The sequence below is a fragment of the Hippocampus comes genome, unplaced genomic scaffold (genome assembly GCF_001891065.2).
Source record: "Hippocampus comes isolate QL1 unplaced genomic scaffold, H_comes_QL1_v1.1 scaffold51, whole genome shotgun sequence".
Lineage (NCBI taxonomy): Eukaryota > Metazoa > Chordata > Actinopteri > Syngnathiformes > Syngnathidae > Hippocampus > Hippocampus comes.
In genome coordinates, this window is record NW_017805497.1 from 2,941,132 (window position 1) to 2,967,304 (window position 26,173).

At 40.7% G+C, this 26,173-nt stretch overlaps 4 protein-coding genes across 6 annotated transcripts; 2 read left to right on the forward strand and 2 right to left on the reverse strand.

Moving 5' to 3' along the window:
• The first annotated feature begins 542 nt into the window (after window positions 1-542).
• Window positions 543-4,375, forward strand: rps6 (ribosomal protein S6). The gene is made up of 6 exons (XM_019876702.1): window positions 543-656; window positions 1,229-1,360; window positions 1,660-1,870; window positions 2,608-2,754; window positions 3,302-3,459; window positions 4,246-4,375. The coding sequence occupies exons 1-6, from the start codon at window positions 651-653 to the stop codon at window positions 4,339-4,341; spliced, it is 750 nt and encodes a 249-aa protein (XP_019732261.1). The 5' UTR covers window positions 543-650; the 3' UTR covers window positions 4,342-4,375.
• A 274-nt stretch (window positions 4,376-4,649) lies between these two features.
• LOC109519875 (perilipin-2) lies at window positions 4,650-7,594 on the reverse strand. 2 transcript variants are annotated; one of them, XM_019876699.1, is made up of 7 exons: window positions 7,472-7,594; window positions 7,360-7,386; window positions 7,031-7,226; window positions 6,571-6,653; window positions 6,111-6,351; window positions 5,888-6,024; window positions 4,650-5,119 (listed from the first exon to the last, which is right to left on the reverse strand). In XM_019876699.1, exons 1-7 carry the CDS (start codon window positions 7,577-7,579, stop codon window positions 4,793-4,795), a joined length of 1,119 nt encoding a protein of 372 aa, XP_019732258.1. In that variant the 5' UTR covers window positions 7,580-7,594; the 3' UTR covers window positions 4,650-4,792. The 2 variants fall into 2 exon arrangements, with proteins under 2 accessions (XP_019732258.1, XP_019732259.1); XM_019876700.1 differs by having other exon boundaries at window positions 4,855-5,119; window positions 5,888-5,930.
• Window positions 7,595-9,060: 1,466 nt separating this feature from the next.
• On the forward strand, window positions 9,061-19,693 carry LOC109519903 (WD40 repeat-containing protein SMU1-like). Its single transcript, XM_019876759.1, has 12 exons — window positions 9,061-9,216; window positions 10,632-10,842; window positions 11,592-11,744; window positions 11,827-11,943; window positions 12,710-12,829; window positions 13,184-13,303; window positions 13,397-13,513; window positions 14,227-14,354; window positions 15,986-16,112; window positions 17,049-17,210; window positions 17,776-17,928; window positions 18,105-19,693. The coding sequence occupies exons 1-12, from the start codon at window positions 9,191-9,193 to the stop codon at window positions 18,201-18,203; spliced, it is 1,533 nt and encodes a 510-aa protein (XP_019732318.1). The 5' UTR covers window positions 9,061-9,190; the 3' UTR covers window positions 18,204-19,693.
• Window positions 15,580-26,169, reverse strand: dnaja1 (DnaJ heat shock protein family (Hsp40) member A1). Of its 2 annotated transcripts, XR_002169052.1 has the most exons (10): window positions 26,063-26,169; window positions 25,270-25,421; window positions 24,972-25,164; window positions 24,072-24,176; window positions 22,986-23,213; window positions 22,779-22,893; window positions 22,493-22,608; window positions 22,308-22,408; window positions 21,881-22,208; window positions 15,580-15,595 (listed from the first exon to the last, which is right to left on the reverse strand). XR_002169052.1 is itself a non-coding variant. In XM_019876761.1 (9 exons), the coding sequence occupies exons 2-9, from the start codon at window positions 25,399-25,401 to the stop codon at window positions 21,975-21,977; spliced, it is 1,224 nt and encodes a 407-aa protein (XP_019732320.1). In that variant the 5' UTR covers window positions 25,402-25,421; window positions 26,063-26,169; the 3' UTR covers window positions 20,970-21,974. The 2 variants fall into 2 exon arrangements, 1 of the variants encoding a protein (XP_019732320.1); XM_019876761.1 differs by lacking the exon at window positions 15,580-15,595 and having other exon boundaries at window positions 20,970-22,208.
• Window positions 26,170-26,173: the final 4 nt, after the last annotated feature.

Sequence of the window (26,173 nt, forward strand, 5' to 3'; positions counted from 1 at the left end):
TTGTTTGTTTTGTTTTACTGTATTTTCGGGAAGGGGAAAACGCCATTATCTTCTAACTACTATTAGTTACGAGAAGATCAACCGATCGTCAGATAACAATAATCTTTAGTATGATGTTTACCATTCTATGCAGTTACATATTACTAAAAATGAATATAAATACAGTAATAGGTCAATATTATTCATGATATTTGCGTTTGTTCGTACTGTAGTAGGCAATTTCATTGCAGATGAATAATACACGCACACATGCTGATGACTGTCTCCACCAGAGTTTCAACTATCAAAACAAAACGGACGATGGTAAAGGTGAAAGTAACTTTCTTGGCTTTGCGCAACTCTATGGACAAACAAGCTCTACTCAGGCAGTTGAGTTGTTCCCAAAGCCTGGTTGACACGTCAATTATTGAATCGAATTAATTTACTGCGTTTCAGACACACTCCTAATGAGTGCATGCACCGCACATTTTTATAGCAAACGATTTTTACCTTTTTCATTTTGTGCCCTCGGTTAGCACCAAAATGTTTACTGTATTCGTAAACTAGTGAAACGTGAGATGTCGCGAGAACATTTCACAGCTATGTGAGATCCCGGAGCGGATATCCGGTCTCTTTTTCGTGGCGGACCGTCGTTGGGCCGGTTTGGCAAAATGAAGGTACGTTTATCCAAGTCTATACTTTTGTAGAAATCAAATTTTCCTGAAATACTGTCGTATATGTAAAGCGGTTATTTAAAAAAACGAAGCGGCCCCCAAAGCCGTGGCAATAGAACGCTCTTCACTGAGGATTTGCTTTGATTGTAGCGCGAACTAAAATAATCGAGTGTTGAAACATGGCGTCTCACATATCGAAATGTACACGGAGTCGAAGTCACTTGGGCACAATGACTATTCTTAAATGTGTGTATTGGCATAATGCATATGTTTTACATTCGGGTCCTTGCTGAAGTCTTGGTAAACGCAAGAATTTATGTCTAGAAAGTAATTTGGGGCATGGCTAGCTTTAGCTTCATGACTTACTAGCTTCATCGCTAGTAATGGGCCTGCGTGGCCGGAGTTTCCTGAATAGAATGTTTAACGTCGCGACGTTAGCTAAGTGGCAACAAATGTATTTATTCTGGACCTTAACTTGGAATCTCATTTAGTTGTTAATCTGACGTGGACACTCGCTAAATTATCATTGGCATGTAGAGCTAGACGTTAATGGCCACACATGCTCTGTTTTGCAGCTAAACATCTCGTTCCCCGCCACTGGCTGCCAAAAGCTGATTGAAGTGGACGATGAACGAAAGCTGCGAACCTTCTATGAGAAGCGCATGGCCACAGAGGTGGCTGCTGACCCCCTTGGAGATGAATGGAAGGTCAATTGTGATTTTTAGTCTCCCATAATGTAATTTGCAAGTGTTACAGATGTCAATGTGGCACACTCGTGGAATCTTTCTGACTGACCTGTAGTCGTTAAGATGGGACAGGGTGATGCTAAAGGAACCGTGGAGAACTCACCGGATATGACCAGGCCTAAACAGTGGCTGGTTGCAACTGTAGTTCTCTCACATATCTTGTCTGCCAAATAAATGACTATGAACACAGTAATTATAAGCATCAAAAGCCGTGCACCTCATCACTTCATTACACTCACTTCTCCTTTCTCTATTCTCAGGGTTACGTGGTGCGCATCAGCGGAGGCAATGACAAGCAGGGCTTCCCCATGAAACAAGGTGTTCTGACTCACGGCCGTGTGCGCCTGCTGCTCAGCAAAGGCCACTCCTGCTACCGTCCTCGCAGGACTGGCGAGCGCAAGCGCAAGTCTGTCCGCGGTTGCATTGTTGACGCCAACCTCAGTGTTCTCAACTTGGTTATTGTCAAGAAAGGTAAATTTTAAGGAACGTGTCATATTATCTCATGTTTGTGCATACGGTCTGAAAGCAACATAGTTGCCTACCACACAGCCTTTTTGCCATCAGAAAAGAAATGAGTCGTTATCTCAGCTCATTGATACTGTTCTTCCCATACGGACAACAGCCAATGTTTGAACTCAGGTTAACCAAAACAGTCGACACAATTGAATCTGTTATCTTGAGTTGAAATGTGGCTTATAGTGATGAATGAGCATTTTAGAAGAATGTGAGGTAATTTCGCCAATGTTGTTCAACTCCCCATGTTATATATATGTCCCAACTCTGGAGTCCTCTCACTCTTCCTCATTTCTTGTCATTTCGCTACATTTCTCCAAAATTGTCATTCTCTTTTGTTTGAAACACTTTCACTTTATCACTCATATCATACTGATGACATTGTTCACTATTATTCCAAGATGGGTTTGGCCAAATAGAGGCCTGCCATCTGCTGCTGGGCAAGTACGGTCACTTGGTTGAGTCTTTGGAAGAATGCTCATGGCACACAAATGGATTCTTTTTTGACTGCTCCGGTCATTAAGGTGGGACAGTGTGTTGCCAGAGGAATTGTAGAGGACTCACCGGATACGACCAGACCAAACTGTGGCTGGTTGAAACTGCAGTTCTCTCACATTGACTGCTATATTGTTCACAGAGAACACTATTATTGAAGAGCAAAATTCACTGACATATCTTTTTCCAACCTGCCTCAGGTGAGAAGGACATCCCTGGGCTGACCGACAGCACTGTCCCCCGCCGCCTTGGCCCCAAAAGGGCCAGCAAGATCCGCAAGCTCTTCAACCTGGCCAAGGAGGATGATGTCAGACAATATGTTGTGAGGAGACCCCTGAATAAAGAAGGTTAGTCTCCAGGTGTTGGTAGTAAATCCTGCCTTGATCATTAAATGCGACGAGCTGTTCCTTCCAAATCGGTTCACATTGCTGGAAAGGGATTCAGTGCTAATGAATACAGTGTGCAATTTTTTTAGGGTGTTGGTAATTTGTTAGTCATTAACTTGAAATTAGAGGGACATATTTGTATTGGTGGTCAAGTGTCCGATCTAAAGTGACACAATGCAATTAGTAATTAGGGACATAATTTAAGCGACTGGCTATGCTCATGATTCTTCACGTTCTCTATATCATAGCATCAAAGGGTATGTTTCTTGAGCCCATTAACACTGTATTGTCCAATAAGCAATTTTCAACCATTTGTTAAAGAAAAACACAATGACTGACCATTTTATAGTTTTTGGGGTGGGGGCTGATGATATTTACCAATGTGGCTATGGGCAGGTTTCAGCCCCACGCCAGCAATATATCGCTTAGCTAAAATGGACTGTCTGCCTGCTTGTCAGTCTCAATTGCTGTAACATGCATGCTAAGTGACAGTCAACGTTGTTTTCAGGGAAGAAGCAAAGATCGAAGGCTCCCAGGATCCAGAGACTGGTGACCCCTCGTGTGCTGCAGCACAAACGCCGCCGCATTTCCCTGAAGAGGAAGCGCACCCAGAAGAACAAGGAGGAGGCATCTGAGTACGCCAAGCTGCTGGCTAAGAGGATGAAGGTAATCTTGAGGGCATGCTTCATTTCATTTTAGTTCAAATAGGCATGCATTTAGTTGAGCACAATGCTCCCATTAGACAGTCATGCCAAAGTCAACATTTCTGGCTGTTTTCGAGCACGGACACCTCACTGAACCGCTCCAGCTGTTTTTTGCATTTCAAAAACAGCCGGTAAGAATTGTGTGCTTAAATAGCCTTTTAGAGCCAATAGCACACGCTATGTTTTTATCTAGCCTGGCAAGCCACAACCACTAAGAAAGTGGGTCTGGAGACCAAGGCCGAGCCTCGTTTCAAAACTGGTCGTTCAATCAAATTTGTTCACGTGCTGTGACGTGTCCTTTGAGAGCAACGCCGCTTTTGGCAGTGGAAATCTTATCTTCATATCGTTCAAAATGGAGCCTGGGACAGTCTAGTTTTTTCATTCAGCATTAGACTCCGTTTTAAATGAGCAGAAACGCATAAGTCATTGCAACAGCAGCAGCTGATGGAACTGGAAGCAATTTAAAAAATTGTCTTGCCGACACGAGTTGCTTTTATTACGTCACCTTGGCTCTTCGCTGATTGGTTCCTTCAGACTTTGTTTGCCCTGTCTCAGAAATGCACTTTTGATGCAACTCCCACCAGACTCACCGCTGTTGCGATGAATCAGAATTTCCAGGCTAATTTTTATCGCTGAATTATGTGTCCTCTGATTAAGAGCTGTTTTAGTGCTTTACATTCTGACACTTTGTATAAAATGTATTATTTTGAAACCTTGCCACTGACATGAGTTTTCATCACCTTACCAGGAAGCCAAAGAGAAGCGCCAGGAACAGATCGCCAAGAGGCGCCGCCTTTCTTCTCTGAGGGCATCCACATCCAAGTCGGAGTCCAGTCAAAAGTGAACTCGAAGTCAAATAAAATAATGTTTGGTCTACATTCAGCTGTTTCGTCCTTTTCAAAACACAACTTCACTAGTAAAACTCGTAGTTCCAACCTTTTGATGGAAATAAATGCTTACAAGTAAACGTTTTGATGATAGGCTTAATTTTTTTTAATAGTCCAGGATCTTGGTGCAGGTCCAGTAGCCTTGGGACCTGTGAGGCTGCTCTCAACTTCTGCCACGAAAACTGGCGCACACCAGTGTTGAATCAAAGCCTGAAAATGTTTGCCGTTAATTTCATACAACTATGTGCATCTGATTATTATGTATAAGTACAAATTAAAATGTATGGTTTATTGGTGCAGCTCTGGAATACATTTGAATGAGTCAGCTCAATCTTCAAGTGCCTTTATTTACACGTACTAGTACACAGACCACTCAGTGAAACCCGTCAATGCTGCCCACTCCTTTTCCTAGTGGGGTTGATCAGCTCTCAAACCTAAGATACTGGCGGGTCTTCTTGCTCGCCAGTTGGAATTTGGTTGCGGAATATTCTTGATATCCTTGTGTAGAGTTGGATTTGCCTCTGATGCCACTCCACTGAGGCACACACTTGTATCCTGTTTGGAACAGCTCTGTTGGGTGACTCTTAAGTTGTACATTTGTGTGAAGTAGAAGAAGGTTGACACAATCTGCTGCTGTACATGTAGCGGGAGCTGCTCCAGGCTCCATGCCAAGGCCAGCCAGCTGGTATGCAGGATGCGAAGCTGACCTGAAGATGGTGAAAAAGCCTCCATGATCTGCAAATACAGGACAGTGGTGACAAATCTTATATTCATTCACTGCACTTGTGTAAGAGCTAGATCAAAAAGGTTTTAGTTATTTAACTCACTTTTGGAGTTATTTGCTGCATTTAATGTCAATGAACAAAGTAGTGTGCTGGTGGAGCCACAGTAAGGTGGTTACCTCAGCTGAAGAAGCACGCATTTCTGAAGTTTTGTAGAAAGTAGTAAATGTGAACAATATGCCTCCCTATGTACTTGGCAGAAACACCGTTCAATTGAGGCTCAGCAGTTTGGAGAATGAATCAAGCAAACTAAAGGGACTAACATGTATTTGTAGTTGGCAGTAGTGTAGAATTGTACTGCCACATGCTGACATGTTTCTGAATATATTATCTATACTCAAGTTATGTACATCTTTTTTTTTTTTTTACTTAGATCAAGAACATGTTAAATTGACAAAAAGATGAAATCCTAAATAACCTAGATTATTTTGAGTGGGTATTATCCAAAGATACCCATAAAATAATGTAGGGTGTTTCACCATAAACATGGGCAGAAAGTTTCTCAAAAACCCACAAATAAATTAACCCCTCAGTAGCAGGCAGTGCTATTCTGCGCTGCTACATCCGCAATACTGTCCTAAGCATCCTGTTAAATTGTGACCAGCCCTCAGACAACGGTGTTAGTGTTTATTGAGGCAGAATTTTTGATTCACTTGTGCCAAAGATGCCTCTCCATCAAGTCCTGTATGTTTTTTGATAGTAGACCAACTTGAGTAAAGACCTGAGCAGAGTGAATCTTGGCTCCAGCCAGCCGGATGGTTCTCCTGCACAGCGTAATGGAAAGTGTCACCAGTCGCACCGAGTACTTTCTCTCGAACGTGGCTGCCTCAGAACCTTCCGCTAAACCATCCTCTTCTTCTATAAACTCGGCATAAATGTTATTTCTAGTTTAGAAACAAGCCATGATACAGTATATGTGCTTCCTCCCCCTCTCGGCCGCCTACTTTTTTCTTCCTCTGTAGGCGGTAGCATGCGGTCCACCAGTGCCTCAGATACGTTCAGCGCAGAAGCTAGTCCCCTGGTGGACACACTGACAGCCTTTCCCACCAGTGACTGGTCTTCCGGCTTCTGCACCCTCGCCATGACACATGTGACTGCGTGCTGCGCGCAGTCCACAGTTCCATGGGCCGCAATACTCACCACATCCTGAATCTCCAGCACCTTACTTCGGACACCAGCCACAAGCTAGGAGACAAGCATCAAAGCAGGAGAGCTGCTTTTTTACACGTTCGTAAGAGGTGGGAGTAAGTTACATGGGACAATATCACTTAAGGTGCTGTTGGTGTCCTCAGCGGAATCACTCAGTCACAATGAAAATGTAGCACTGAATGCATAACCAACATTAAGCTTATCCCATGTTTGACCGGCTAGTGGTAAGATCAAGTGTGATGTTCATGTAGTCACCTGGTCTGCGGGTGTGTGCAGCACGGGGAACGTTTCCTCCAACCAGTCCAGACTTTTACATGCAATGTCATTGGCAAGGGAAACTGCGGAGATGCATGGGGCAGTGAGGTTAGTGAGAAAGCATCAACCACTTGCATAGATTTCCAATTTCTTTTCCAACTGAAAACACTGACAATACTTATGTATTTACATCGTGCTTTCACAACAGTTGCAGCCGTAACAAAGTGCTTTCCAGAACACTTAACAATGTTCCTGGCTGAATTTGGTTTACAGTCAAGGTGGAAATATATTTTCTTCTCTAAGTACTAATATGCACGTTTGTAAAAGAGGGAAACAATTTACAGTATTTTGTTTGCGGCAAAGTTTTTTGGTCTGTAACAAATAGTTTTACTTTTGTACGAAACGTATATACTTCAATTTGTACTTTCTTCCCTTTTACTTATTTAAAAGATTTACACACCTTGAGGCTGTAGTTTAGTGATGACAGGTGACACTCTGTGAAAAGCCGCCGAACCCAACATGGTCACGCTGTTCTCCAGGCCCTCACACACACACTTCAGGCTGGCATTTCTCCTTTTGGTGTCCCCGTACAACACTGATAGGCTGGTGCAGGCAGATCGTACCAGGGGCAGCTGGGCCACTCTGGCAGCAGCGGTCTACGGCACAAGAGTAAGACATAACGCTTCAACTACAATTTAAAACAGCCACACGGCCACTTATGTCCCATTTGGACTCCGACAATCCCAAAGGTGCGGAATACGAAGGGTTAATGTAGTAAATTGAGCTCACCTGCTTGTTGAGCGACATGTGGGCGATCTAAACTCACAGAAAGAACATTAGAACATGACAGGACGTTTGGGTTTTCAAGATTTAACAAAACGGAAATAGATCGCGAACTCACCGTATTCGCAACACCATTTAAGGGAACATTTCGGTAGTCACGTTTCGGCGACTGGCCAATTAACGCTAACTTGCGTCTCAGTGAACAATTCTCGCGAGATTTACGCATAGCGGTTGTGATTTTGTGTCTGACCTCTCATGACCTCAGTTACACTTAGCTTTGTCAGAAAGTCGACGTGTAAATGCGGTTCAATAGGAAACGATTGATAGCAGGGATGCACAAACCTTTTTGGTTTATTTTACTGTATTTATTTGCAATTAACCAATTACTTAATGAAATAAATGAAAAAATAAAAGTACTCCAACAAATAAACACAATTTAGTGAACCAATCTGAAGAAAAACGACAAAATTAATTTCCTTTGTTTTATTTGCAATTAACCAATTACTTAAATAAACGAAAAAATACAAGTACTCAAATAAATAAACATAATTTAGTGAGCCAATCTGAAGAAAAACGACAAAATTAATGTAATAAATCTTACTTCTCGATGGAGTAACTATTTGGTGGGCAGGATTAATAAAAGAAGCAGGCTGTATGATGCCTGCAACCATACATTACCCATTTTTAGTAAGATACTTTTTTACTTCGACTTTGATTTTAAATCGAAATATTTTGTGCATAAATCTTTTAATTATGCCTGCAACCACACTTTACCCATTTTTAGTTAGATACTTTTTTACTTTGACTTTGCTTTTAAATCTCAATATTTTGTGCGTAAATCTTTTAATTATGCGAAGCACATTGAGTAACCTTGTGTACCCTGTGTTACCAATTGTTTCAGTAATGACATCACATTAGTAAAAGATATTACAGAACAAATAGTGCAACCTCTCACGTATTATGTAACCTGTCATTCAAATCTGGTACAGTATCTTTGCATGAAAAATGAAAACACAAAAATGAATTCCTATTTAGAAAAATGGAGAGAGACATCTATTTACAAATGATAGATGAATATCATTACTGCCACAATTCTCAAAAATTTTAGGAAAAAAATTATTTCCACATCGATTTAAGTGACAACCAATATGTCTAGAGAAAAACAGACCACCTTTCTGTTTCAAAAGCAGTTTATATATATATATATATATATATATATATATATATATATATATATAAAACTTTGCCGCAAACAAAATAAATATATGCGTGTGTGTGTGTCTGTGTGTGTGTGTGTGTGTGTGTGTGTGCTGGCCTGTTTTGTTTTTGTTTTTCTTCGGGTACACTGTGTCCCGTGTGCATAAACAATACAGATGCACAAACGTCCATGCAGATTTAGTAATAAAAATACATTTTGGATGTTTAAAACATCACGTTTCTCTTCTGAAGATATATGTTTTGGCCCCCGTGCACGCTCTGATCCACGTGGGCTGTGCCCACGTGGTGCTGATGCTGGAGTATGTTGATTGATGCGGCAGCATCATCGCAACGTGCTCGGTCAGAAGATGTTTCGATGTGTCGGTATGCGTCAGAGGGGAAGGCGGGGGTGCAGCTTCTTGCTCTTTTGTGTAGCATGCGGGGAGATAGTGGGCCCGGGGGGTTGGGGGGGGGGGGGCTCAGTCACAAGGTTTTGGACTGTTGCATGGAAGCCGAACCGCACGCACGAGAAACACGTGCAGTGGGCGGGCCTCGGTGGACAAGCTGCACGTGGCTTTGACGAGCACACAGTCGCCACGGACTTCAGTCTGTTGCCGCATCTGCAGGAGACAACGTCAGCATGGCTGTGGAGATGGAGCCCTCAGAGTAAGAACAATTTTGAACTCATACTTCATTGCTAAATGAAGCCACTTAATTAGTTACACATTTACATTTTTAATGCATTATTCAGAAGTGTTATTAGCAATATGTTGATGTTCACTTTGAGCTGCAGCCACGTATTTTCTTGATTCATGAATACCAGACTCATTTGGTTCATTAATTATATGTGGTGAATGATTTTACTGCAAGGAAGTCATACTGATTGTATGCTGTTTTGCATGCATGTGCCTGTGGAACGAAAGCACCAGCCTCTTTAGATATGCCTTTGATGGGCCATAATTACATTTCATTTGCTTCCTTTGGGGAAAAGTGCTCTAGCGGATTTTCTTACGAGGGGTTAACGCGGTTTAATGAGCACAGTTGGCTTCAGAGAGAAGAACATCAGCATCACTAGCTGGCAACACGTGATCCACGTGTAAGAATGCACAGGGGGTACAAGTCTCGATATACAATCTATATTGCTCTTCCATTTAAAATGTAAAATGTATTTATTATTATTATTATTATTATTATTATTATTGTTGTTGTTGCACTTGTTGTTTTTGTTAGTAGTCATAGTAGCAGCATCAGTATACATTTCTGTGCTGGTTGTGCACTCCTCGCCACAACATCATGACCACGTGCACATCCAAAACAAGCTCTGTATTCAATATATTCTGCCTTGACATGTAAAGATAAAAATGTTCAGCTATGATGGAGACATTTGATACTATATTAGCAATGTGCTTATTGTTGTGGATGGATGCAGCGGGACCTGATCGGTGGTGTTCTAATGTTTTCTGTTTTGTTTTAGATTTTTTCTTTTACATCAGTGAAACCTGAAACCAAAATAATGAACATATTGTTAAATTACTAACATTAATAATGGACAACATTATCTTTTTAAAAGGAGAATATTTGAATCAGCACATGTATTGAATATAATTTTATTGTGAACATAATATCTTAATGAACATGAACATAACAAGCACAGAGTACAACAGAAGAGCATGCAAATATCAAGACTATATAATAATCACAATAATGATAATGTACCAGACACTGAACACTCAAAGCGCACCCATTGGTGACTTCATTCATGCACTCGCACATTCACACTCTGCTGGTGGTCAACTGGTTAAGCTGCCCTGGGACAGGCTGACGGAAGCGTCGCTTCCAGTGCACGCCTAAAGGCCCCTCTGACCACCACCAAACATTCACGCCGAATACCATTGTGAGCGGCGGTTGAAGAGTCTTGCCCAAGGACACAATGAGACATGACTCGATCAGAGCGAGATTCGAACAGTGGCCCTATGGGTTACTGGATGACACACTCTTACTCTGAATACGACGCGGCCCATGGGGTCAACTTGGTGTTTCGACATGAACAGTGGATTTTGTCTCTTCCTTTCTCTCTGTAGTGTCATTCGCCTGATAATGCAATACCTAAAGGAGAACAACCTCTACAGAACCTTGACCACGTTACAGGAAGAAACAACTGTCTCGCTCAACACTGTGGAGAGCATCGACAGCTTCATCGCAGACATCCAACAAGGCCACTGGGACTCGGTCTTGCTCGCAATTGAATCTCTCAAATTGCCCGACAACACACTTATTGACCTTTATGAACAGGTGACTTGGGCTTTTCCTTAGCCTTTTGTGATACAGATAGTGGGTCAAAAATAAGAATTGAACCACAATCTTTCACTCTGTAACTCATTGATATCATGTCGAAATATAAGGTTTACGGTGCTAAATTGCAGTGTTACATAAATGCAATGGATGTGTTCATGTTTGGTTTTAATTTATATTATCCAAGATTTATTCACTTAATGATATGTTTCAATGATTGTGGTGTTTGCTGTTGAGAACTGTTTGGCATCAGTAATAGTCCCAACATGTTAGACAGCTCGCAATAGGATGCAGAGCAGTTCTACAGCATGGCAAATTAACCTTTTCGACAATAATTAATATGCGGTTGAATCAATCCATCTTCAGTAGTCTCCAATTAAGTACCTAGGTCTCAGTCCTGGATTTAAAAACAGGCAGGCAGGGGATTTGGTGTAAGAATATCATGTGAGTTACTTTCTGGGGCTGCTGTAACTTCTTTGAAAATGTTGGTAGTAAAATTATTCGTAGTAGTATTATCCACAGCTATACTGATGACCTGGTAGCTCATTTGTTTGAAACTTTAACTCATTGGTAACAACAGTTTTTACTCTTGTTGAGTCAAAATTTTGACCCAACGTGCTGGGTCAAATCCTCAACCCAACGCGTTGGGTAAAAACAGCCCAACATTGGCTCGGTTACTTTTAAAACTGCTAGCTTAAGAGTGTGTAGTGATGATGTTGTATAATTTCCTCCAAAAATCACTCCAACAGGTGGTAATGGAGCTGATTGAAATGAGGGAGGTGGGCGCTGCCCGTTCACTCCTCAGACAAACCGATCCGATGATTATGTTGAAGCAAACTCAGCCCGAGAGGTACACCCACCTGGAACACCTGCTCACACTGTCCTACTTTGACCCACGTGAGGTGAGACCGAATCAAGATTCTTGCAATGAAACAGGTCAAAATTGTTTGATAAAATGACACCATGGTCAACCTTCCACTGCAGGCGTACCCAAAAGGCAGCAGCAAGGAAAAGCGACGTCGGGCCATCGCAGAGGAGCTGGTGAGCGAGGTCAGTGTGGTGCCTCCATCACGCCTCATGGGCCTCCTGGAACAAGTCGGTGTAAGTATCCAAAATCATTATCTGACACTACGATATAATCAATAAACGCTATGTGCAAAAAGTTAGGCTAAGTTGGCTTATAGGTGAACTATCAAGATGAGCGTAACATGAACTATAATCTTTCCAGAAAAGCTTAATTTGACCTTCTCTAAACTTATGAATGCACGTGGTCAACTGTAACGAATCTTTTTGCACAACTCTCTAATGGTAAAATTCACAAGTGTTTTTCCTTTCTGGACTCTTCCAGTCTCGTTGCATTATTATTATTATTATTTTTTTTTTTTTTGCAAGCTGCCATGACATTATGTGATGCCCTAAGATCAGCAGCCACTTCCTTCTAAGAACATCCTGTTTGAAGCCTCGCAATGGCGAGGTTCTGTTCAACAATTCTTAGAGGTCATCTTGGTCTCATAATGTCAAACTGTGAACCGCATGATTCATTTCAGCCAGAAAAAGGTATCAGTCCATTCATGTGTCAAAGACCTTTTGTACATTTAGCCATTCAGCTCCTTGTTAGAGAACAGCAAGATTTGCAAAAACTACTGAACCCTTCCATGCACCCTGTAACCTGATACCATGAGAAGCTTTCCGCTCTAGAAACTGCGGTCCCTGAAAGGGTTAAAAACTGAACAGGTAGAAATGTGCTTTGAAATATTTCAGTATTCAATTCAATATCCCTATTTTTTGTTTGCTTCACAATTTGAGCCTAACACAATCAATATTTCATTTGCGACACTTAACGACTGGATGATGTTGCTGTTTTTAGTCGCTCAGGCTGAACTCCCCGGAGAGCCTCTCACCCGATATGACCATTGAGAGCCCAAGCCCAAAGGACAGACATGCAGAGAAAGAGACTTGTCCAACCCAACTGTACCGTCACATTAAGGTAAACAACATCGTACTGTACGTACGTATACTGGACATCATATACATAAATTATCAATGGTTTTATGCATTTTTTTCGGTCATTTCATCCTCATATTAGTGTATACTCCCAAAATAGTTCCAACCCCCCCCCAACAGACTTTTATTTAATATATGACTTGATGCGGTTTGTTGCAAATCGATTTTTTTTTGGCCTTGTTACAAGTGAACTTCAAACACTCTGAAGGTGAAGGTCAATTGGCTCTTACGATGAATTGGCTGAGTGACTTGTGATATGTCCATTTGATTCAGATACAGTAAAAATGTGTCTTCAAACTGTAAAGACATGATGTGTGCTTTGAAAATTAATATGCAGTTTGGACGTCGGTCCCACGTGGAATGTGCCCGTTTCTCGCCCGATGGCAAGTATTTAATCTCCGGCTCGGTGGATGGCCTCATTGAAGTGTGGAACTTTCACACAGGCAACATAAGCAAGGTAAACAACAAGGTGACACTCTAGGTTAGATGCTGTACATGAAAAACATATACACACAATCTGTCCTCTTTTCTGTGTGTGTGTTTGATTCAGGATTTAAAGTACCAGGCCCAGGACAGCTTCATGATGATGGATGATGCTGTGTTGTGTATGTGCTTCAGCCAGGATTCAGATCTCCTCGCCACCGGGGCTCAGAATGGAAAAATAAAGGTACAGCCATCGATCAAGTATTGTCTATAAATACAAAGTATAAAACGTCACAACTTAAAAGTAAATAAACCAGTGACTAACCTTGAAGCTGAACCGAAGTATATCAGCAGAATTGCTCAGATTTTTCTCACCCTGCTCACATCACACCACTTTTTGAAAGTCTATACCGTTCATGCAAATATTGATGATCTTGTCATAATTTACTGACCATTATACTTCGTGAGTTTGAAATCTGTGCTTGTTTCGGCAAACAAAAAGCTAACACTGTATTCTGTTGCGTGAATGACAAGTGGAAATACAATTTGATTGTGCCTTCTGCCATCGAGTGGAGGAGCATTTATTTGTTCTTTCTGTCACTATACGTCGCTGGCATAGATAGATTAAAAAATATATACAATATTTGTTGTCAATAAACAATTGTCTGACCAATTCAGTGGAATTAGATATTCGCACAACCTGATGATCTCTTATGGAACAGCAGTTGGGAGGCACTGAGTTATTTATTGTATGTCATTGCTCAAGCAAGGTAAAAATGGAGCCATGTCAAAACATTTGAACTAACAGTGGAACAATAGGTACATTATATTTTGTGCTGTATATTGTATCATACGTGTATTGCAATCAGGGCAAAAACTACTTTGCAATCAAACACCTCTTTTGTGTTTTATGGACTGCGTTTATGTAACTCTTTTGTGTACGTGTTTGTGTGTGAGGTGTGGAAGATCCAGAGTGGCCTGTGCCTGCGCAGGTTTGAGCACGCGCACAACAAAGGTGTGACCTGTCTTAGTTTCTCCGAGGACAGCAACCAAATCCTAAGTGCATCTTTTGACCAAACCATCAGGTGGGTTACTTCATTTACTTTCAACCAACAAAATATGAATTCGACTCAAATCATTTCCAAGCTCTCCACAGTCTCACGAATAATATCAGCTGTACTTCTCTTTGTTAGTTTTATGCCCAGTTGTTGGCCAATAAAGTAATTTTTTCCCAGGTAGGTGGATATTCTGCCATATTTTCAGCAAAGCTCCTGGTCCCAAAGTGACGCTTAACTCCAGTTAACAACTTACTTTAATAGTTAGATTAGCCGATACAGACAACTCTGCTTGACGTAAAAATGACACCCAGTTTTTGCCACTTAATTGGAAGTGCGTTTTTAACAGGGCCATTTAAGATTATTTTTTCGTTCAAAACAAAATAAAGACAACCTTTTTGACTGATTATAATTATTTATATTATTATTTTTAAATTAATTATTTATTTTATTATTATTTTTAAAACTGGTGATTTTTTTTTTCTGTAGTTCACAAAACATAAATATGTTCCAAAGTTTTAATAAAAGCACATCAAAACGGTCTTTCCAGACATCACTTCACAAAAAGAATTTAACAAATAATTTCTAAAATAAAATCTATTTACTTGACATATTTAATTCTTAATGTTGTGATGGAAAAATACAACCCTTATAATGTACATTGTTTTTCAATACTGTATACCGATTACATTTGGGGACGTCCTGCAGTCACGCACCGTAGTGGGACTTTGAATACGTACTGCCCTGCAATTGTTTTTTTACCTAGTGTTATTGAAGCTGTCTAGGTAACACTGTTGACAGCACAAAAAGTGCAACAAACCTTAATATTTTTGTTTTTATCTGACACAAACCCAAAATTGCCCCTGCTGTTTATGGAGACATGAGTCATCAATCCCTGCAAACGATGATGTCACCGTCTCAGACGGAAATGTTCATTTGAATACTCCACCAATGCATGTGTTCAATACCAGCGTTTCCCTCTTCTATAATGTATACCGGTAGTTATTTTTTTGTGTGACTTTATTGAATACTGTACTAGTGTTAGGAATCAAGTGGACTCCTCTATTTGATTTTTTATCAATTAAGTCATTGATTATAATGGCTGAGAAGAGTGCGCTATTTATTTGAGTCTTATTTTTTTATTCACTGCTGCCTCTTGCAGGTACAGTATAATTAATCGCAGCAGCCTGTGGTAATAAATGGTACTCAGACACACACACACACACACACACACACACACACACACACACACACACACACACACACAGAAGCTCCATCACAATGAAGAAGTCGGATATTTCTAATTCGGTCTCCAGGCAAGGGATGTGGACTGAGCCTCACCCCTGTTGCCAGCACATGAGCCTGCGCGGGGGCAGCTGAGACTGCATGTGCTCAGGAACAACATTGCCACGTGCTCCACCATGTGCTATTCCTTGAGTCGCAATTTTCTGGAAACGTAGCCAGGACACAGTGAATCAATGTGCGCTTTTTGTCACTGCCGAACTCATCACTCTGCTGGAGCTAAAAATAACTCCCTGCTCAGCAACACATTTTGTCCGCTCTTCAGAAAAACAAAATCAACTTCTTGAGTTCAAGAATCATCTCAGTTGTTCATTGTTTCCTTTTATGTTAGTTCATCGATGTGATTATGTCATCCTCAGGATCCATGAGCTGCGTTCGGGCCAAACACTGAAGGAGTTAAATGGACATCAATCTTTTGTGAATGATGCATCTTTCACTCAAGATGGATTTCACATTATCAGCGCATCATCGGATGGTACCGTTAAGGTACAGTGATCAACTGAGACACGATGCCAACTTGTAGTTTTTGACCGTGAAATGCAATGGTAAAAAAGAAAAAACAAAAAACATTTGAAGTAGGCCTACAAAATAAAATGTAATGTTCATTACTCCATTAGTCTGATATAGTTTCATGTCAGCACAAATCGTGCTGCATTTATTTCACACATCACACTTCTGCCCATCCACTTATTTATGCCCCCCCCCACAACAAGCCCACTTTATGGCAATAACTAAATTCTGTGAATGGAAAACTATTATTTGATTGCAAACAGTATTATTAATGGGTAGCTATGAAACAAATAAATGGATAAAAATGAGTTGACACAACAGTTGAAATTGGGCCGCACAAAGTAGTGATTAGTGCCTGTCTCAGAGTCAGAGGGTTCAAATCTTCCGTGCTCTCTTGAGTGGAGTTTGCATGTTTTCCCCGTGCTTGTGTGGGTGCCACGTTCCTTCCAACAAATCAGTGACAAATGATCATTCTGATTGACATTTTACATTTAGCTAAAAAAGCTTTTTACTTAGATTTGTTCCTGACTATCGGAAATTTCAGGAAAATAATAATTTTCCGGAACGGCTGGTGTATTACTGGGCATGTACGTGTCTTTTTCTGGCTACCCCGTAGTGACACTTAATTTCACTCTAGCCATCCCACGAAAAAAGTTTTGGCTTTGCCCCTGTAGACAGGAACTACAGTATTACCCGCACCAAATTGTCTTTTTTTCCCCCCCCACGCTTTCTCCAACCTGTTAGAATAGAATGCAATGACTAATTTGTCAATGTGGCTTCAAAATCTGTTTCAAGTGCCTCCTTCCAATCTGGGATGTCGAGAATTATTGTATTGATGCCTCATTGTTAAAATGAATTACGATGCATCTGAACGTCTTCTTGGCTGATGATTGTTCTGTGTGTGTGTTTTAGATTTGGAACAGCAAAACTTGTGAATGCATCCACACGTTTAAATCGCTGACGCGGGCTTTGGATGTCCCAGTGAACAACGTGATCACTCTTCCCCAAAATCCACAGCTCTTTGTGGTTTGCAACCATTCCAGCACAGTTGTTGTCATGAACACGCAGGGTCAGGTGAGAGGGATCAAATGACAGGTACAAACGGTTCTCCACGTTGAATCAAGTCACCATGTCTATGTGTGGAGGGAAATGAAATTAAGTGGACATACAATATAGCATCTGAAAATGTTCATTATTAACACGTGACATACTGTAATACACACAAAAAAAAAATCCAGCTTTTCAATTGACACTGGTCAACAAATCATTTTTTTTAATCAGAGGTGCAAGTAAACTTTAGATGATTTTTTTTTTTTGCATTGATTCAGAATCTGCCCTTGTTTTTCTATAGCACATCAGGTTTTCATAATAATAATAATAATAATAATGATAACTATAATATGTAATAAAGCAACAAATGTAGTGACATTTATGAATTATGGTTTAAGTCTAGCAATCGGTAGAATTTTTTTTTTTCCTGAAACGTCATAGCTACATACAGTGGCATGGTGAATGACTGGTTATCACAGTGCATAAGATGCAGGGTTCGATTCCGGCTCAACTCACGGCCTTTCCTTGGAATTTTTTATTATTTTTTTTACGAAGAGTATTTGAGTTTTTTTGCTTGGTTTCTTTTCAGACTGTCAAGACATTTAAAGCAGATAGAAAGTCGGGAGCAAAGTTTGTGTGCAGCACAGTGTCCCCACGAGGCGAGTGGATTTACTGTGTTGGAGAGGACTTAGTGCTTTACTGCTTCAACTACATGACAGCAAGGCTGGAGAAAACTCTGACGGTAGGCTCTGCGGAGAATACTCGTTCATTATCAAAAGCCCGCGGGGAGCTGTATGAAGAATGTAATTTACTCGAATTCAGGTTGCCAGCGTTATGTAAGAATTTGAGAAGTCTAACAAGAGTATAATGAAGACGGCTAGAGGAGAATGCGCTGATGAGCTTTTGTCCCCACTGCAGGTTCACGAGAAAGATGTAATTGGCATCACTCACCACCCGCATGAGAATCTGATTGCTACTTACAGCGAGGACGGCCTCCTGAGGCTGTGGAAGCCTTAGACTGACGATCGACTGAGGGCGTGGAGCGCCTCACATCCCAATGTGCAATAAATACTGAATCAAGACACTACACAAACCAGATATGAACAACTTTTTCGCAGTGAATTCTTGTAGAGCAAACTAAAGGTGTTTATACGTATGCATTCTTTAGCAGACCACACACCAAACCATCGTGATGCACAGATATACTAGAATTCTTCAGAAACTGCATGTGAATGCCGAGAAATGGCGGCGTACTGGTTCACATAGCTGATTGTTAAGCAGCTGGTTTGGGCCTACCCTGTGACTGACTGGCCTTTCGGCTGAACGTGGCAGCATACAGGAAATGGACGGGTGGATACAAATGAAGGCAACCAAACGGAAAAAAAGAGAATATTTTAGGATTATAATGCTGGTTACCACATCACAGCATATCGTCGCAATTTCGTGATAACATGTACCAGTCGATATGGCGCCAAGGAGCTGCATTCACATAAAATTTGGATTGGATTGGATTGGATACAACTTTATTGTCAAATGTGCTGTATGTGTAATGCAATCATGACATTCAGGTAATCATGCAGTCAGTATTCAAACAATAATAGCGTTGTCAAAAGGAGTTTTTCGTGAGCTGCAATATCAAATTAAAGAAAACTTGATTGGCAGCTGACTAATTTTTTTTTTTAATCCTCTGCACCTCTGTATGTGACAGAAAGGAGCAGGAGAAAGTTAAAATGAATATTCTGGGTGCAGGTTGCCAAGCTGACAACAAACCAATGAAAGTGGATTAAAGCCTTCCGTGAAAGCTCTTTTTAGTACAGTAATCAGGTCTTATTTTTTAAACAGATGGGGTTTTGTTTCCACGTATTTACATTTTTGGTCGTATCGTGTACAGTATGTGAATGTCAATCTAGGTCCTTAAATACTGTAGCCTACTTCCTTGTGGTTCCAACTTTACCAGCACAGTTTAAACTCTTTCATTTTCATCTCTTGTGTATTTAGAAATGAGAATGCATGATGGTGAACTGTTGTGAAAATACAGTATTCTCTTACAAAACAATGCCGGTTCTTTGTTTGACCGTAAACAAACAGCATCAGGAGTATAGTATATATATCTGTCAAACTTTTTGTTTCTAACACACTTTTGTAAATGTTTTTTTTCTATCCGTTTTTTTCAGTCTTGTCTGTTTCTGCATGCTACCTCAATGCTAAGTATCACTCAAATAGAGCTATTTTAGCATTTGCATGACAACAACACTAAAGTCTCAGTGAAGCTCCAGTGACTGACGTTTTTGAATTGTACCGTTAACGTGACGTCACATTACTCTTGCGTGGTCCGAAGCACACTCAGCAATGTAAAGGTGCAAATTTTATGACATGCTGTATCTCCCACGGTACTGCCAGTCACCCGTCACTGTTTTTATGTATCTATTATGTCATATAATATGTGTAACTGTACTACTGCTTGCCACAGTCAGAAATGATTATCAGTAAAATTCCCAAACCCTTTATAGAGTTGTTCGTGTTTGTATGCATACCTATTCACGTGGTATTTTAATACAGAGGCAAATGAGACTAAACAGGTCTCATTCATTGCTCTGTATTACCTCTATACATATATTTTATACGCAACAGCTCTCAAGGTTTTTTTATCTCAGCGTTCACCCGAGCTAGCACATGCAGGAGTGCCTCATCTTTCATAGTGGCTTTGGTGCCATCTAGTGGTTATATTATCACCGGTGTCACCAGGTAGCCATTTGAGTCGACCATGGGCCTACTTCTAAAAATTTCTCTTTTCTATGTGTGTTGTTGTTGTACTAAAAAAAAAGAGCTACACTTTTTGTTGGTGTACATTATAAAAATCACTCCAAGACTGGTGTAATTTTTTTTTTTTTGTGTTTTTTTTGGGGGGGGGGGGACAAATATAAAAGTCAGCATTGGAGCATATGACCAAATGATGGCGTTCATGGGGAAACGATATCGGGAGAAACTAGGATGAGGAGATTTCTTTTTCACCCCAACTAATTTGAGCAAACTGGTTGTCCTTCACATTATCAGTACCCAAGAAGTAATTAAGAGGTTGGTGACACCCGATGATCTAGCATTAATTTGTAGAGGCATCCGGCCACTCGGGGGTTTGAAATTGTACTGCTTTTGCATTTGCTATATCATCGTATATTAAAAAGGAAAAAGTGCTGTTACGGAAATCTATATGACTCAAGAAAAGCAGAAAAAAAAATACAGAGCATGTGTTACATAACGTTAGATTTATTGTTTATTTTTTTTAATCAATAAATGAAAACATACAGGCATCTACCAGAAGAAAAATGAACATATTTTTCCCACATCAATGCCGTTTGTGAAAATAGATATTAAAACAGATGTTTGTATATGTAAACCTCTGCTCATTATTGCTGGTATTAAACGCTCTTGAAAGTTGTGTAACTCTTCGTTAGCACAAATCTAAATAACATTACATCAGAGTATGAATCTCTATACTGACCAGCTTTTAAGATGCCCTCACCAGGATTTTTCAGAATTTTGATATAGATCAGAATTAGTTTCAAAGCAAATTTCCCAAGTTTATTTCAAGACTTCTTCAAAACGATTTCCATCGGATGGATTGCTGCAGGTGTGGAGTGCGCACGTAGCAAATTGTCTCCACTTTCTTCACTTTGTTTTGCAGCTGTTAAAGTGATGGCCTCTTTGGCTCTAAAGTTGTGACACATACGTTGTTGTGCATGGATGCATTTAACTGCATAATTAAAACAATTAAAAAGTTGTATTAGAGTATCTTTTATTGAGGTAAGAGGCGCACACCAGCAGCCCTACTTACCAACATGGCATTTTACACTCAACAACCAGTGCAACAACCACCATGACACGGGACAAAATTGTTAACTTGGAGGCCTTGAAGTCTTCTGTTGATTAAAACGTGTCACTTGAATTTCCGTATGTCTTTTCCTTAAGTTTATAACATGCTAATGTTTCAGGGGTGGTGGGGGGGGGGGGGTTCAGAGTAGACATTTAAGTAAGAACTAAACAAATGGGAGTTCCAAAAAGTTTTTATCTACACCTTCTACTCTATTGGAACAGCATTCTGGCTCGTGTTTTTATTTTTCCTTCTTTGCACCCGTAAAGTCATCCCTTTACTTGACAGTTACTAAAACAAATTAAAAACCATGATTGACATGGCAGCTAATTATGGTTAAACCAGTTAAATATTGAAATTCCAACTGATAAATAAGTTTCAAAGCAATGTTTAATTGCTTAGCTTTGTCAGTCACATTTTCAAGATCAAGAAAAGTTTATAAAATAGCCCTTTTAAAAGGGGAAAATATAATTGTGAAATCAAGACCGCATGCACACTGCATTTTAACCCATACACGCGATGCGCACGTTTGATTGAACAAGTCATTGACAAGATGGTTACAACAGCAAGTGATTCGGTAACACTCTAAAAGGTTATTCTACATGGTATTGGCATCGTAGCTGAACGCCCCCGCACTAAAAAGCATTAAGGGGACACACAGAAGACTTACGTTGCCCTCACCTTTTCTCACAATGTCATTACAGCAGCAGCAACAACAACAACAACAAAGTCCTTCAAACCTCCATCCAAGAATGACCATATTGAACACAGTTTTGTGGTTCATCTCGACAACTGAGAAAAGTAACAAAAAAAAAAAAAAAAAAACCTAACTAAAACAAACAAACAAAAGGTGCATGAGATTTTCAAAAAAAGGCGCTTAATTTTCAAAGATGAAGGTTTTGGAATGCAAGGTGGTTCCTTTAAGACGTCTGGCACTGAACACCTCCGGTGCTGGCATAGTCATCTTCATCCATGTAGTAGTTTTGATGCCTGTGTCGTTTTCTGTTCTCCAGGTCACACTCCTCAAGGTCGGCGTAGATGTAGAGGTCATCGTCCATGCTCTCCGGCTGCTCCGAGTCCACCTTCAGCGGAAGGTAGCTTTCGAGCTCCTTCAGTTTGTTCTTTGGGAGGAAGTTGGCTTTCGGGAACGCCACCTAGAGGGAAAAGTGTCGTCATTCCAATTGAGGTCACGTCACGCTTGGATGACATTGTGTGTCGTCGGTTGCTTGCAGGCGCAAACACGGCTGTCTTACGGAAAAGTGAATAATGAGTCTGCCTGTCTCAAACGGCCGGCGATACATCGGCATCCCCTCGTTGCAGACATACTTTGTGTCACCGGGTTTGATCAGTTCTCCTGTGGAAAAGGACAGTTTGAGATGTATCATCTGATTTTTGTCGAAACCTTTCCAAGAAGAACTTGAGACAGTCTGGTGGTTACCTGGATGGGAGGTAACGAGGAGAGTTCGGTTGTCAAGTGTCTGGACGGGCTTCTGGAAACCGCACAAAGCTTCTACCAGTTGCAACTCCATCGACATGGTCAAATCCTCTCCTTTCCTGGAAGTACATTCCAAAATTAGAACTACAGTAATGACGACGTTATGTTAACAATAATGACATTTATGGTCTGTTGAAAGAATTCTAAAATGAAGACTTCTTGTGCTTTCACATACTGTATGACGTGAAATGCTCCTGTTTTGTGTGTGTCATGTGTGTGACCATGTTACCGAGTGAAAAGGGGATGTTCTTGTAGGTCCAGGACAAAGATGATGTCGCCTGGCTCAAGACCTGGTTCCTGGTCTCCCTCTCCGTGGAACACAATCTTCTGCCCATCTCTCATTCCTGTGCAGTGTAACGTTTGGCTTTAGTTTGGGGATGACCTTCTCCAAGTAATGAAGATATTACATTCTGACTGGTTCTTCTTTTGCTCTCACCCTTTTCAATGAAGACCTCTAGAATCTTCTTCTGTCTCAGAATCTTCCGCCCTCCGCACCCTTTGCAGCGGTCCCTTTGACTGATTCGCTGACCTTGGCCCTGACAGCCGTGACACACTGTGGACACCTGCTGGACCATACCCGGCACTAGTTGGTGGACGCGTACCTGCATGCCCGTACCGTGGCAGGACATGCACATCTGGGCTGCCCCTTTGCGACTGCCACGACCTGCCAATAGAATATTCAACAAGCTGTCAAGTTTCAGTTTCTGTGCGATGACCGTTTCTTATAATAACAAAGGCCTTGTCCACAAAAAAAGTTCATTTTTAATCTTATTTCCAAATATTCTGGACTTTTGTCTGTAGTTGAATCGCTTTTCAAGACACTCTAATTTGACTTTTTGGAAAATGCCAAAGAAAGGAAATGTGTAGGTGGAAAAAAATACACACACACACACACACACACACACACACACACACACACACACACACACACACACACACACACACACACACACACGCCCTGTGGAATAGTCTATGAATTAAGATTTTTTTTTTAATAATTACTTCTGTCATCAAAAAGTAATAGACAAACTATTTTCTTAAAATGATCGCCTTGAATAACAAATGATGTCACAAGGCTGTTTTAGCTATGACACGTCAGTTGGGCAAAGGATAAAAGCAGCTATTCTGACATACTGTAGCTATCCAAGTCATCAGTTAGTAAAGAGAAGTCAAAAGGAAAACTTTAGAAATCAACTGAAGAAGCTCGGAGATGCCACTGGTATGTGACGATCATTATAATGGGGCGGCTGTGGCTCACATGGCAGAGCGGGTCACACAGTTTTTTTTTTTTACAATCCCAGCTCCGACTCTCCACTTGCCCCAAGTATCCTTGGGTCAGACACTGAACCCAAATTTGTTTGCGGTGGGCCTGGCAGCCTATTGGATGGAAGCAGCTGCCCACTGGCGTGTGCGTAATGAATTAATGTGAGTGTCTGTTAAACACTGAGCAACAGATGGTGTGGATAAAGCATGTCAAAAAGTGCACTCCAGTTACCATTTTTTATTGACTCTTTGGACATACCTTCACATTTCTCACAAATTGTATTCTTCTGGACAGAAAGTTTCCTTGTTGCTCCATTATAAAGATCTTCCAGTGTTACTGATATCTGGTGCACTATGTTCTTCCCTGCCATGAGAGGAAAAAATAGCAATTTAACATATATAAAATGCAGCACAAGGTTTCATAAGTCTGTCACTTTACAAAAACACATTTCTTAGGAACTTTCAAAGGTAGCAAGATAAAACTGTTTAGTTGAAGGGTGAAATCTTCCAAGTTTTTGCTGCAGTGCTCGTGTCAGGCCATTGTGATGTGACTTTTGCGTCACAATCACTGTTTTTATGTTTTGTGTAAAACGTGGCTTGTGCTGACTTCAATGCTATTTATTGAACATGCCGTTCACTGGAAAGGAGAATGCTTTTTGTGTTTTAAGTGTTTGATAAGAATGAGCCGTGTTCAATGCAGATTCCGGATAGAATTTGGAAAGCAGCCATCAGACAGACGTACCATACAAAAATGGTATACAACATTTAAGGAGGTGTGTTGTGCCCCTGAAAAAGAACTGGACGGCCACCGCCTGCTCCTGAAACAATTGAACAAGTGTGAAACACCTGCCAGCAGAGCCCCAGAAAGTGAAGACTGATACCAGAGTCATTGACAGTTATCCATCCCTTTTTGCAATTATCATTTCGATGTAACCAAGGGCTCGCTTTTGAACATTCAAGCGTTCAATTTTTTGCAACAAAAACGGATGATCAATAGCTTTCAGGACATATGTTGTGTTTTCTTTCACAGTTATTGAGATATAAGGTAAAGTTAAGTGACAGACTTGTGAAGCACCCTGTATTCATTAGTACATTTCAGCAAAATAAATACTAATACAACTCAGTGTCAGAAAATCAAGTGCTATATTTTCATCCACACCTTTTCTTTCTCTGTGCATCCGCCTCCCGCCTCCGAAAAACAAGTCGAAGATGTCCATCGGTGATGCAAATGTTCCTCCTCCGCCACCGGCACTGGGTCCACCTTCCTTTATGGCCTTTTCTCCTCCACGGTCATAAATCTCTCTTTTCTTGGCATCTGACAACACTTCATATGCTTGTGAGATTTGTTTGAACTACAAAGAATCCAAAAATACTTATTAGATGGGGACTACATGGCCGATGGTATTAATCTCTGTAACGTGTCAGACATAATTTTTGACACATTGTCCACTTATTACCTTCTCTCCTTCAGTCGGATTCTTGTCAGGATGATATTTCAAAGCAAGTTTGCGATACGCCCTTTTTAGTTCATCGGGAGTTGCATTAGGTTTCACACCCAACGTGTCATAGAAACCAGTTTCCTTCACCATGTTTGCCTTGGGATGATAACCTTGGAAAAACAGCGATAATGAAAACACATTTACTATTAAGTCCCCATATGTAGTTATAGGACATGCTACAAACTCAAACGACAGCATAATTTGTTTTACATTCATTATCTTTCGGGGCATAGAAACCAAGACATATCATGTTGACTAGTTATTCAATTCATTGACAACATCTAACCAATTCTAACCAAAGGCAATACAGTTATACAGGTTTAGGTTCACAAAATATGTTTAAATGATTGATGATGATTTGTCACGGATCGTTTTGACTATGCGTCCATGACAAAACGAAAATGACATTAGGGCTATTAAAATATTGTCACGTGAAAAATCACAGTTGTTTGAGAAAAAAAATGGAAAGACGCAACTAACTCAAGCATCAGCTTTAATTCTATTTTACTTGTCAATCAAAATTTAATCGTGGGTACAAAAGAGTAAGAAACTTAGGACCACGTAGCATTGGCAAAGGGTTCACAAGGTTTCGTTTCTCCGGCCCTGCTTTCGTTAACCTCGTAGCCCGATCATTGTAGAGCTAACGCTAACATGCTAGTTTAAGATATGCTGGTAATATTTCTAACACTGGGCCATTAACGGAATTGATACGATAACATTCATTCGCAAGTTTGTAACAAAGAGTTCCAACCTTATTGGAAGCAACACGTTGACACCACCAATGAGTCAAGCAAGGGCTTCAAATTCCAGAATTTTCTCTGCCATGGGGCAAGCACTGCGGTGACGTCATCAACAAGCGTCG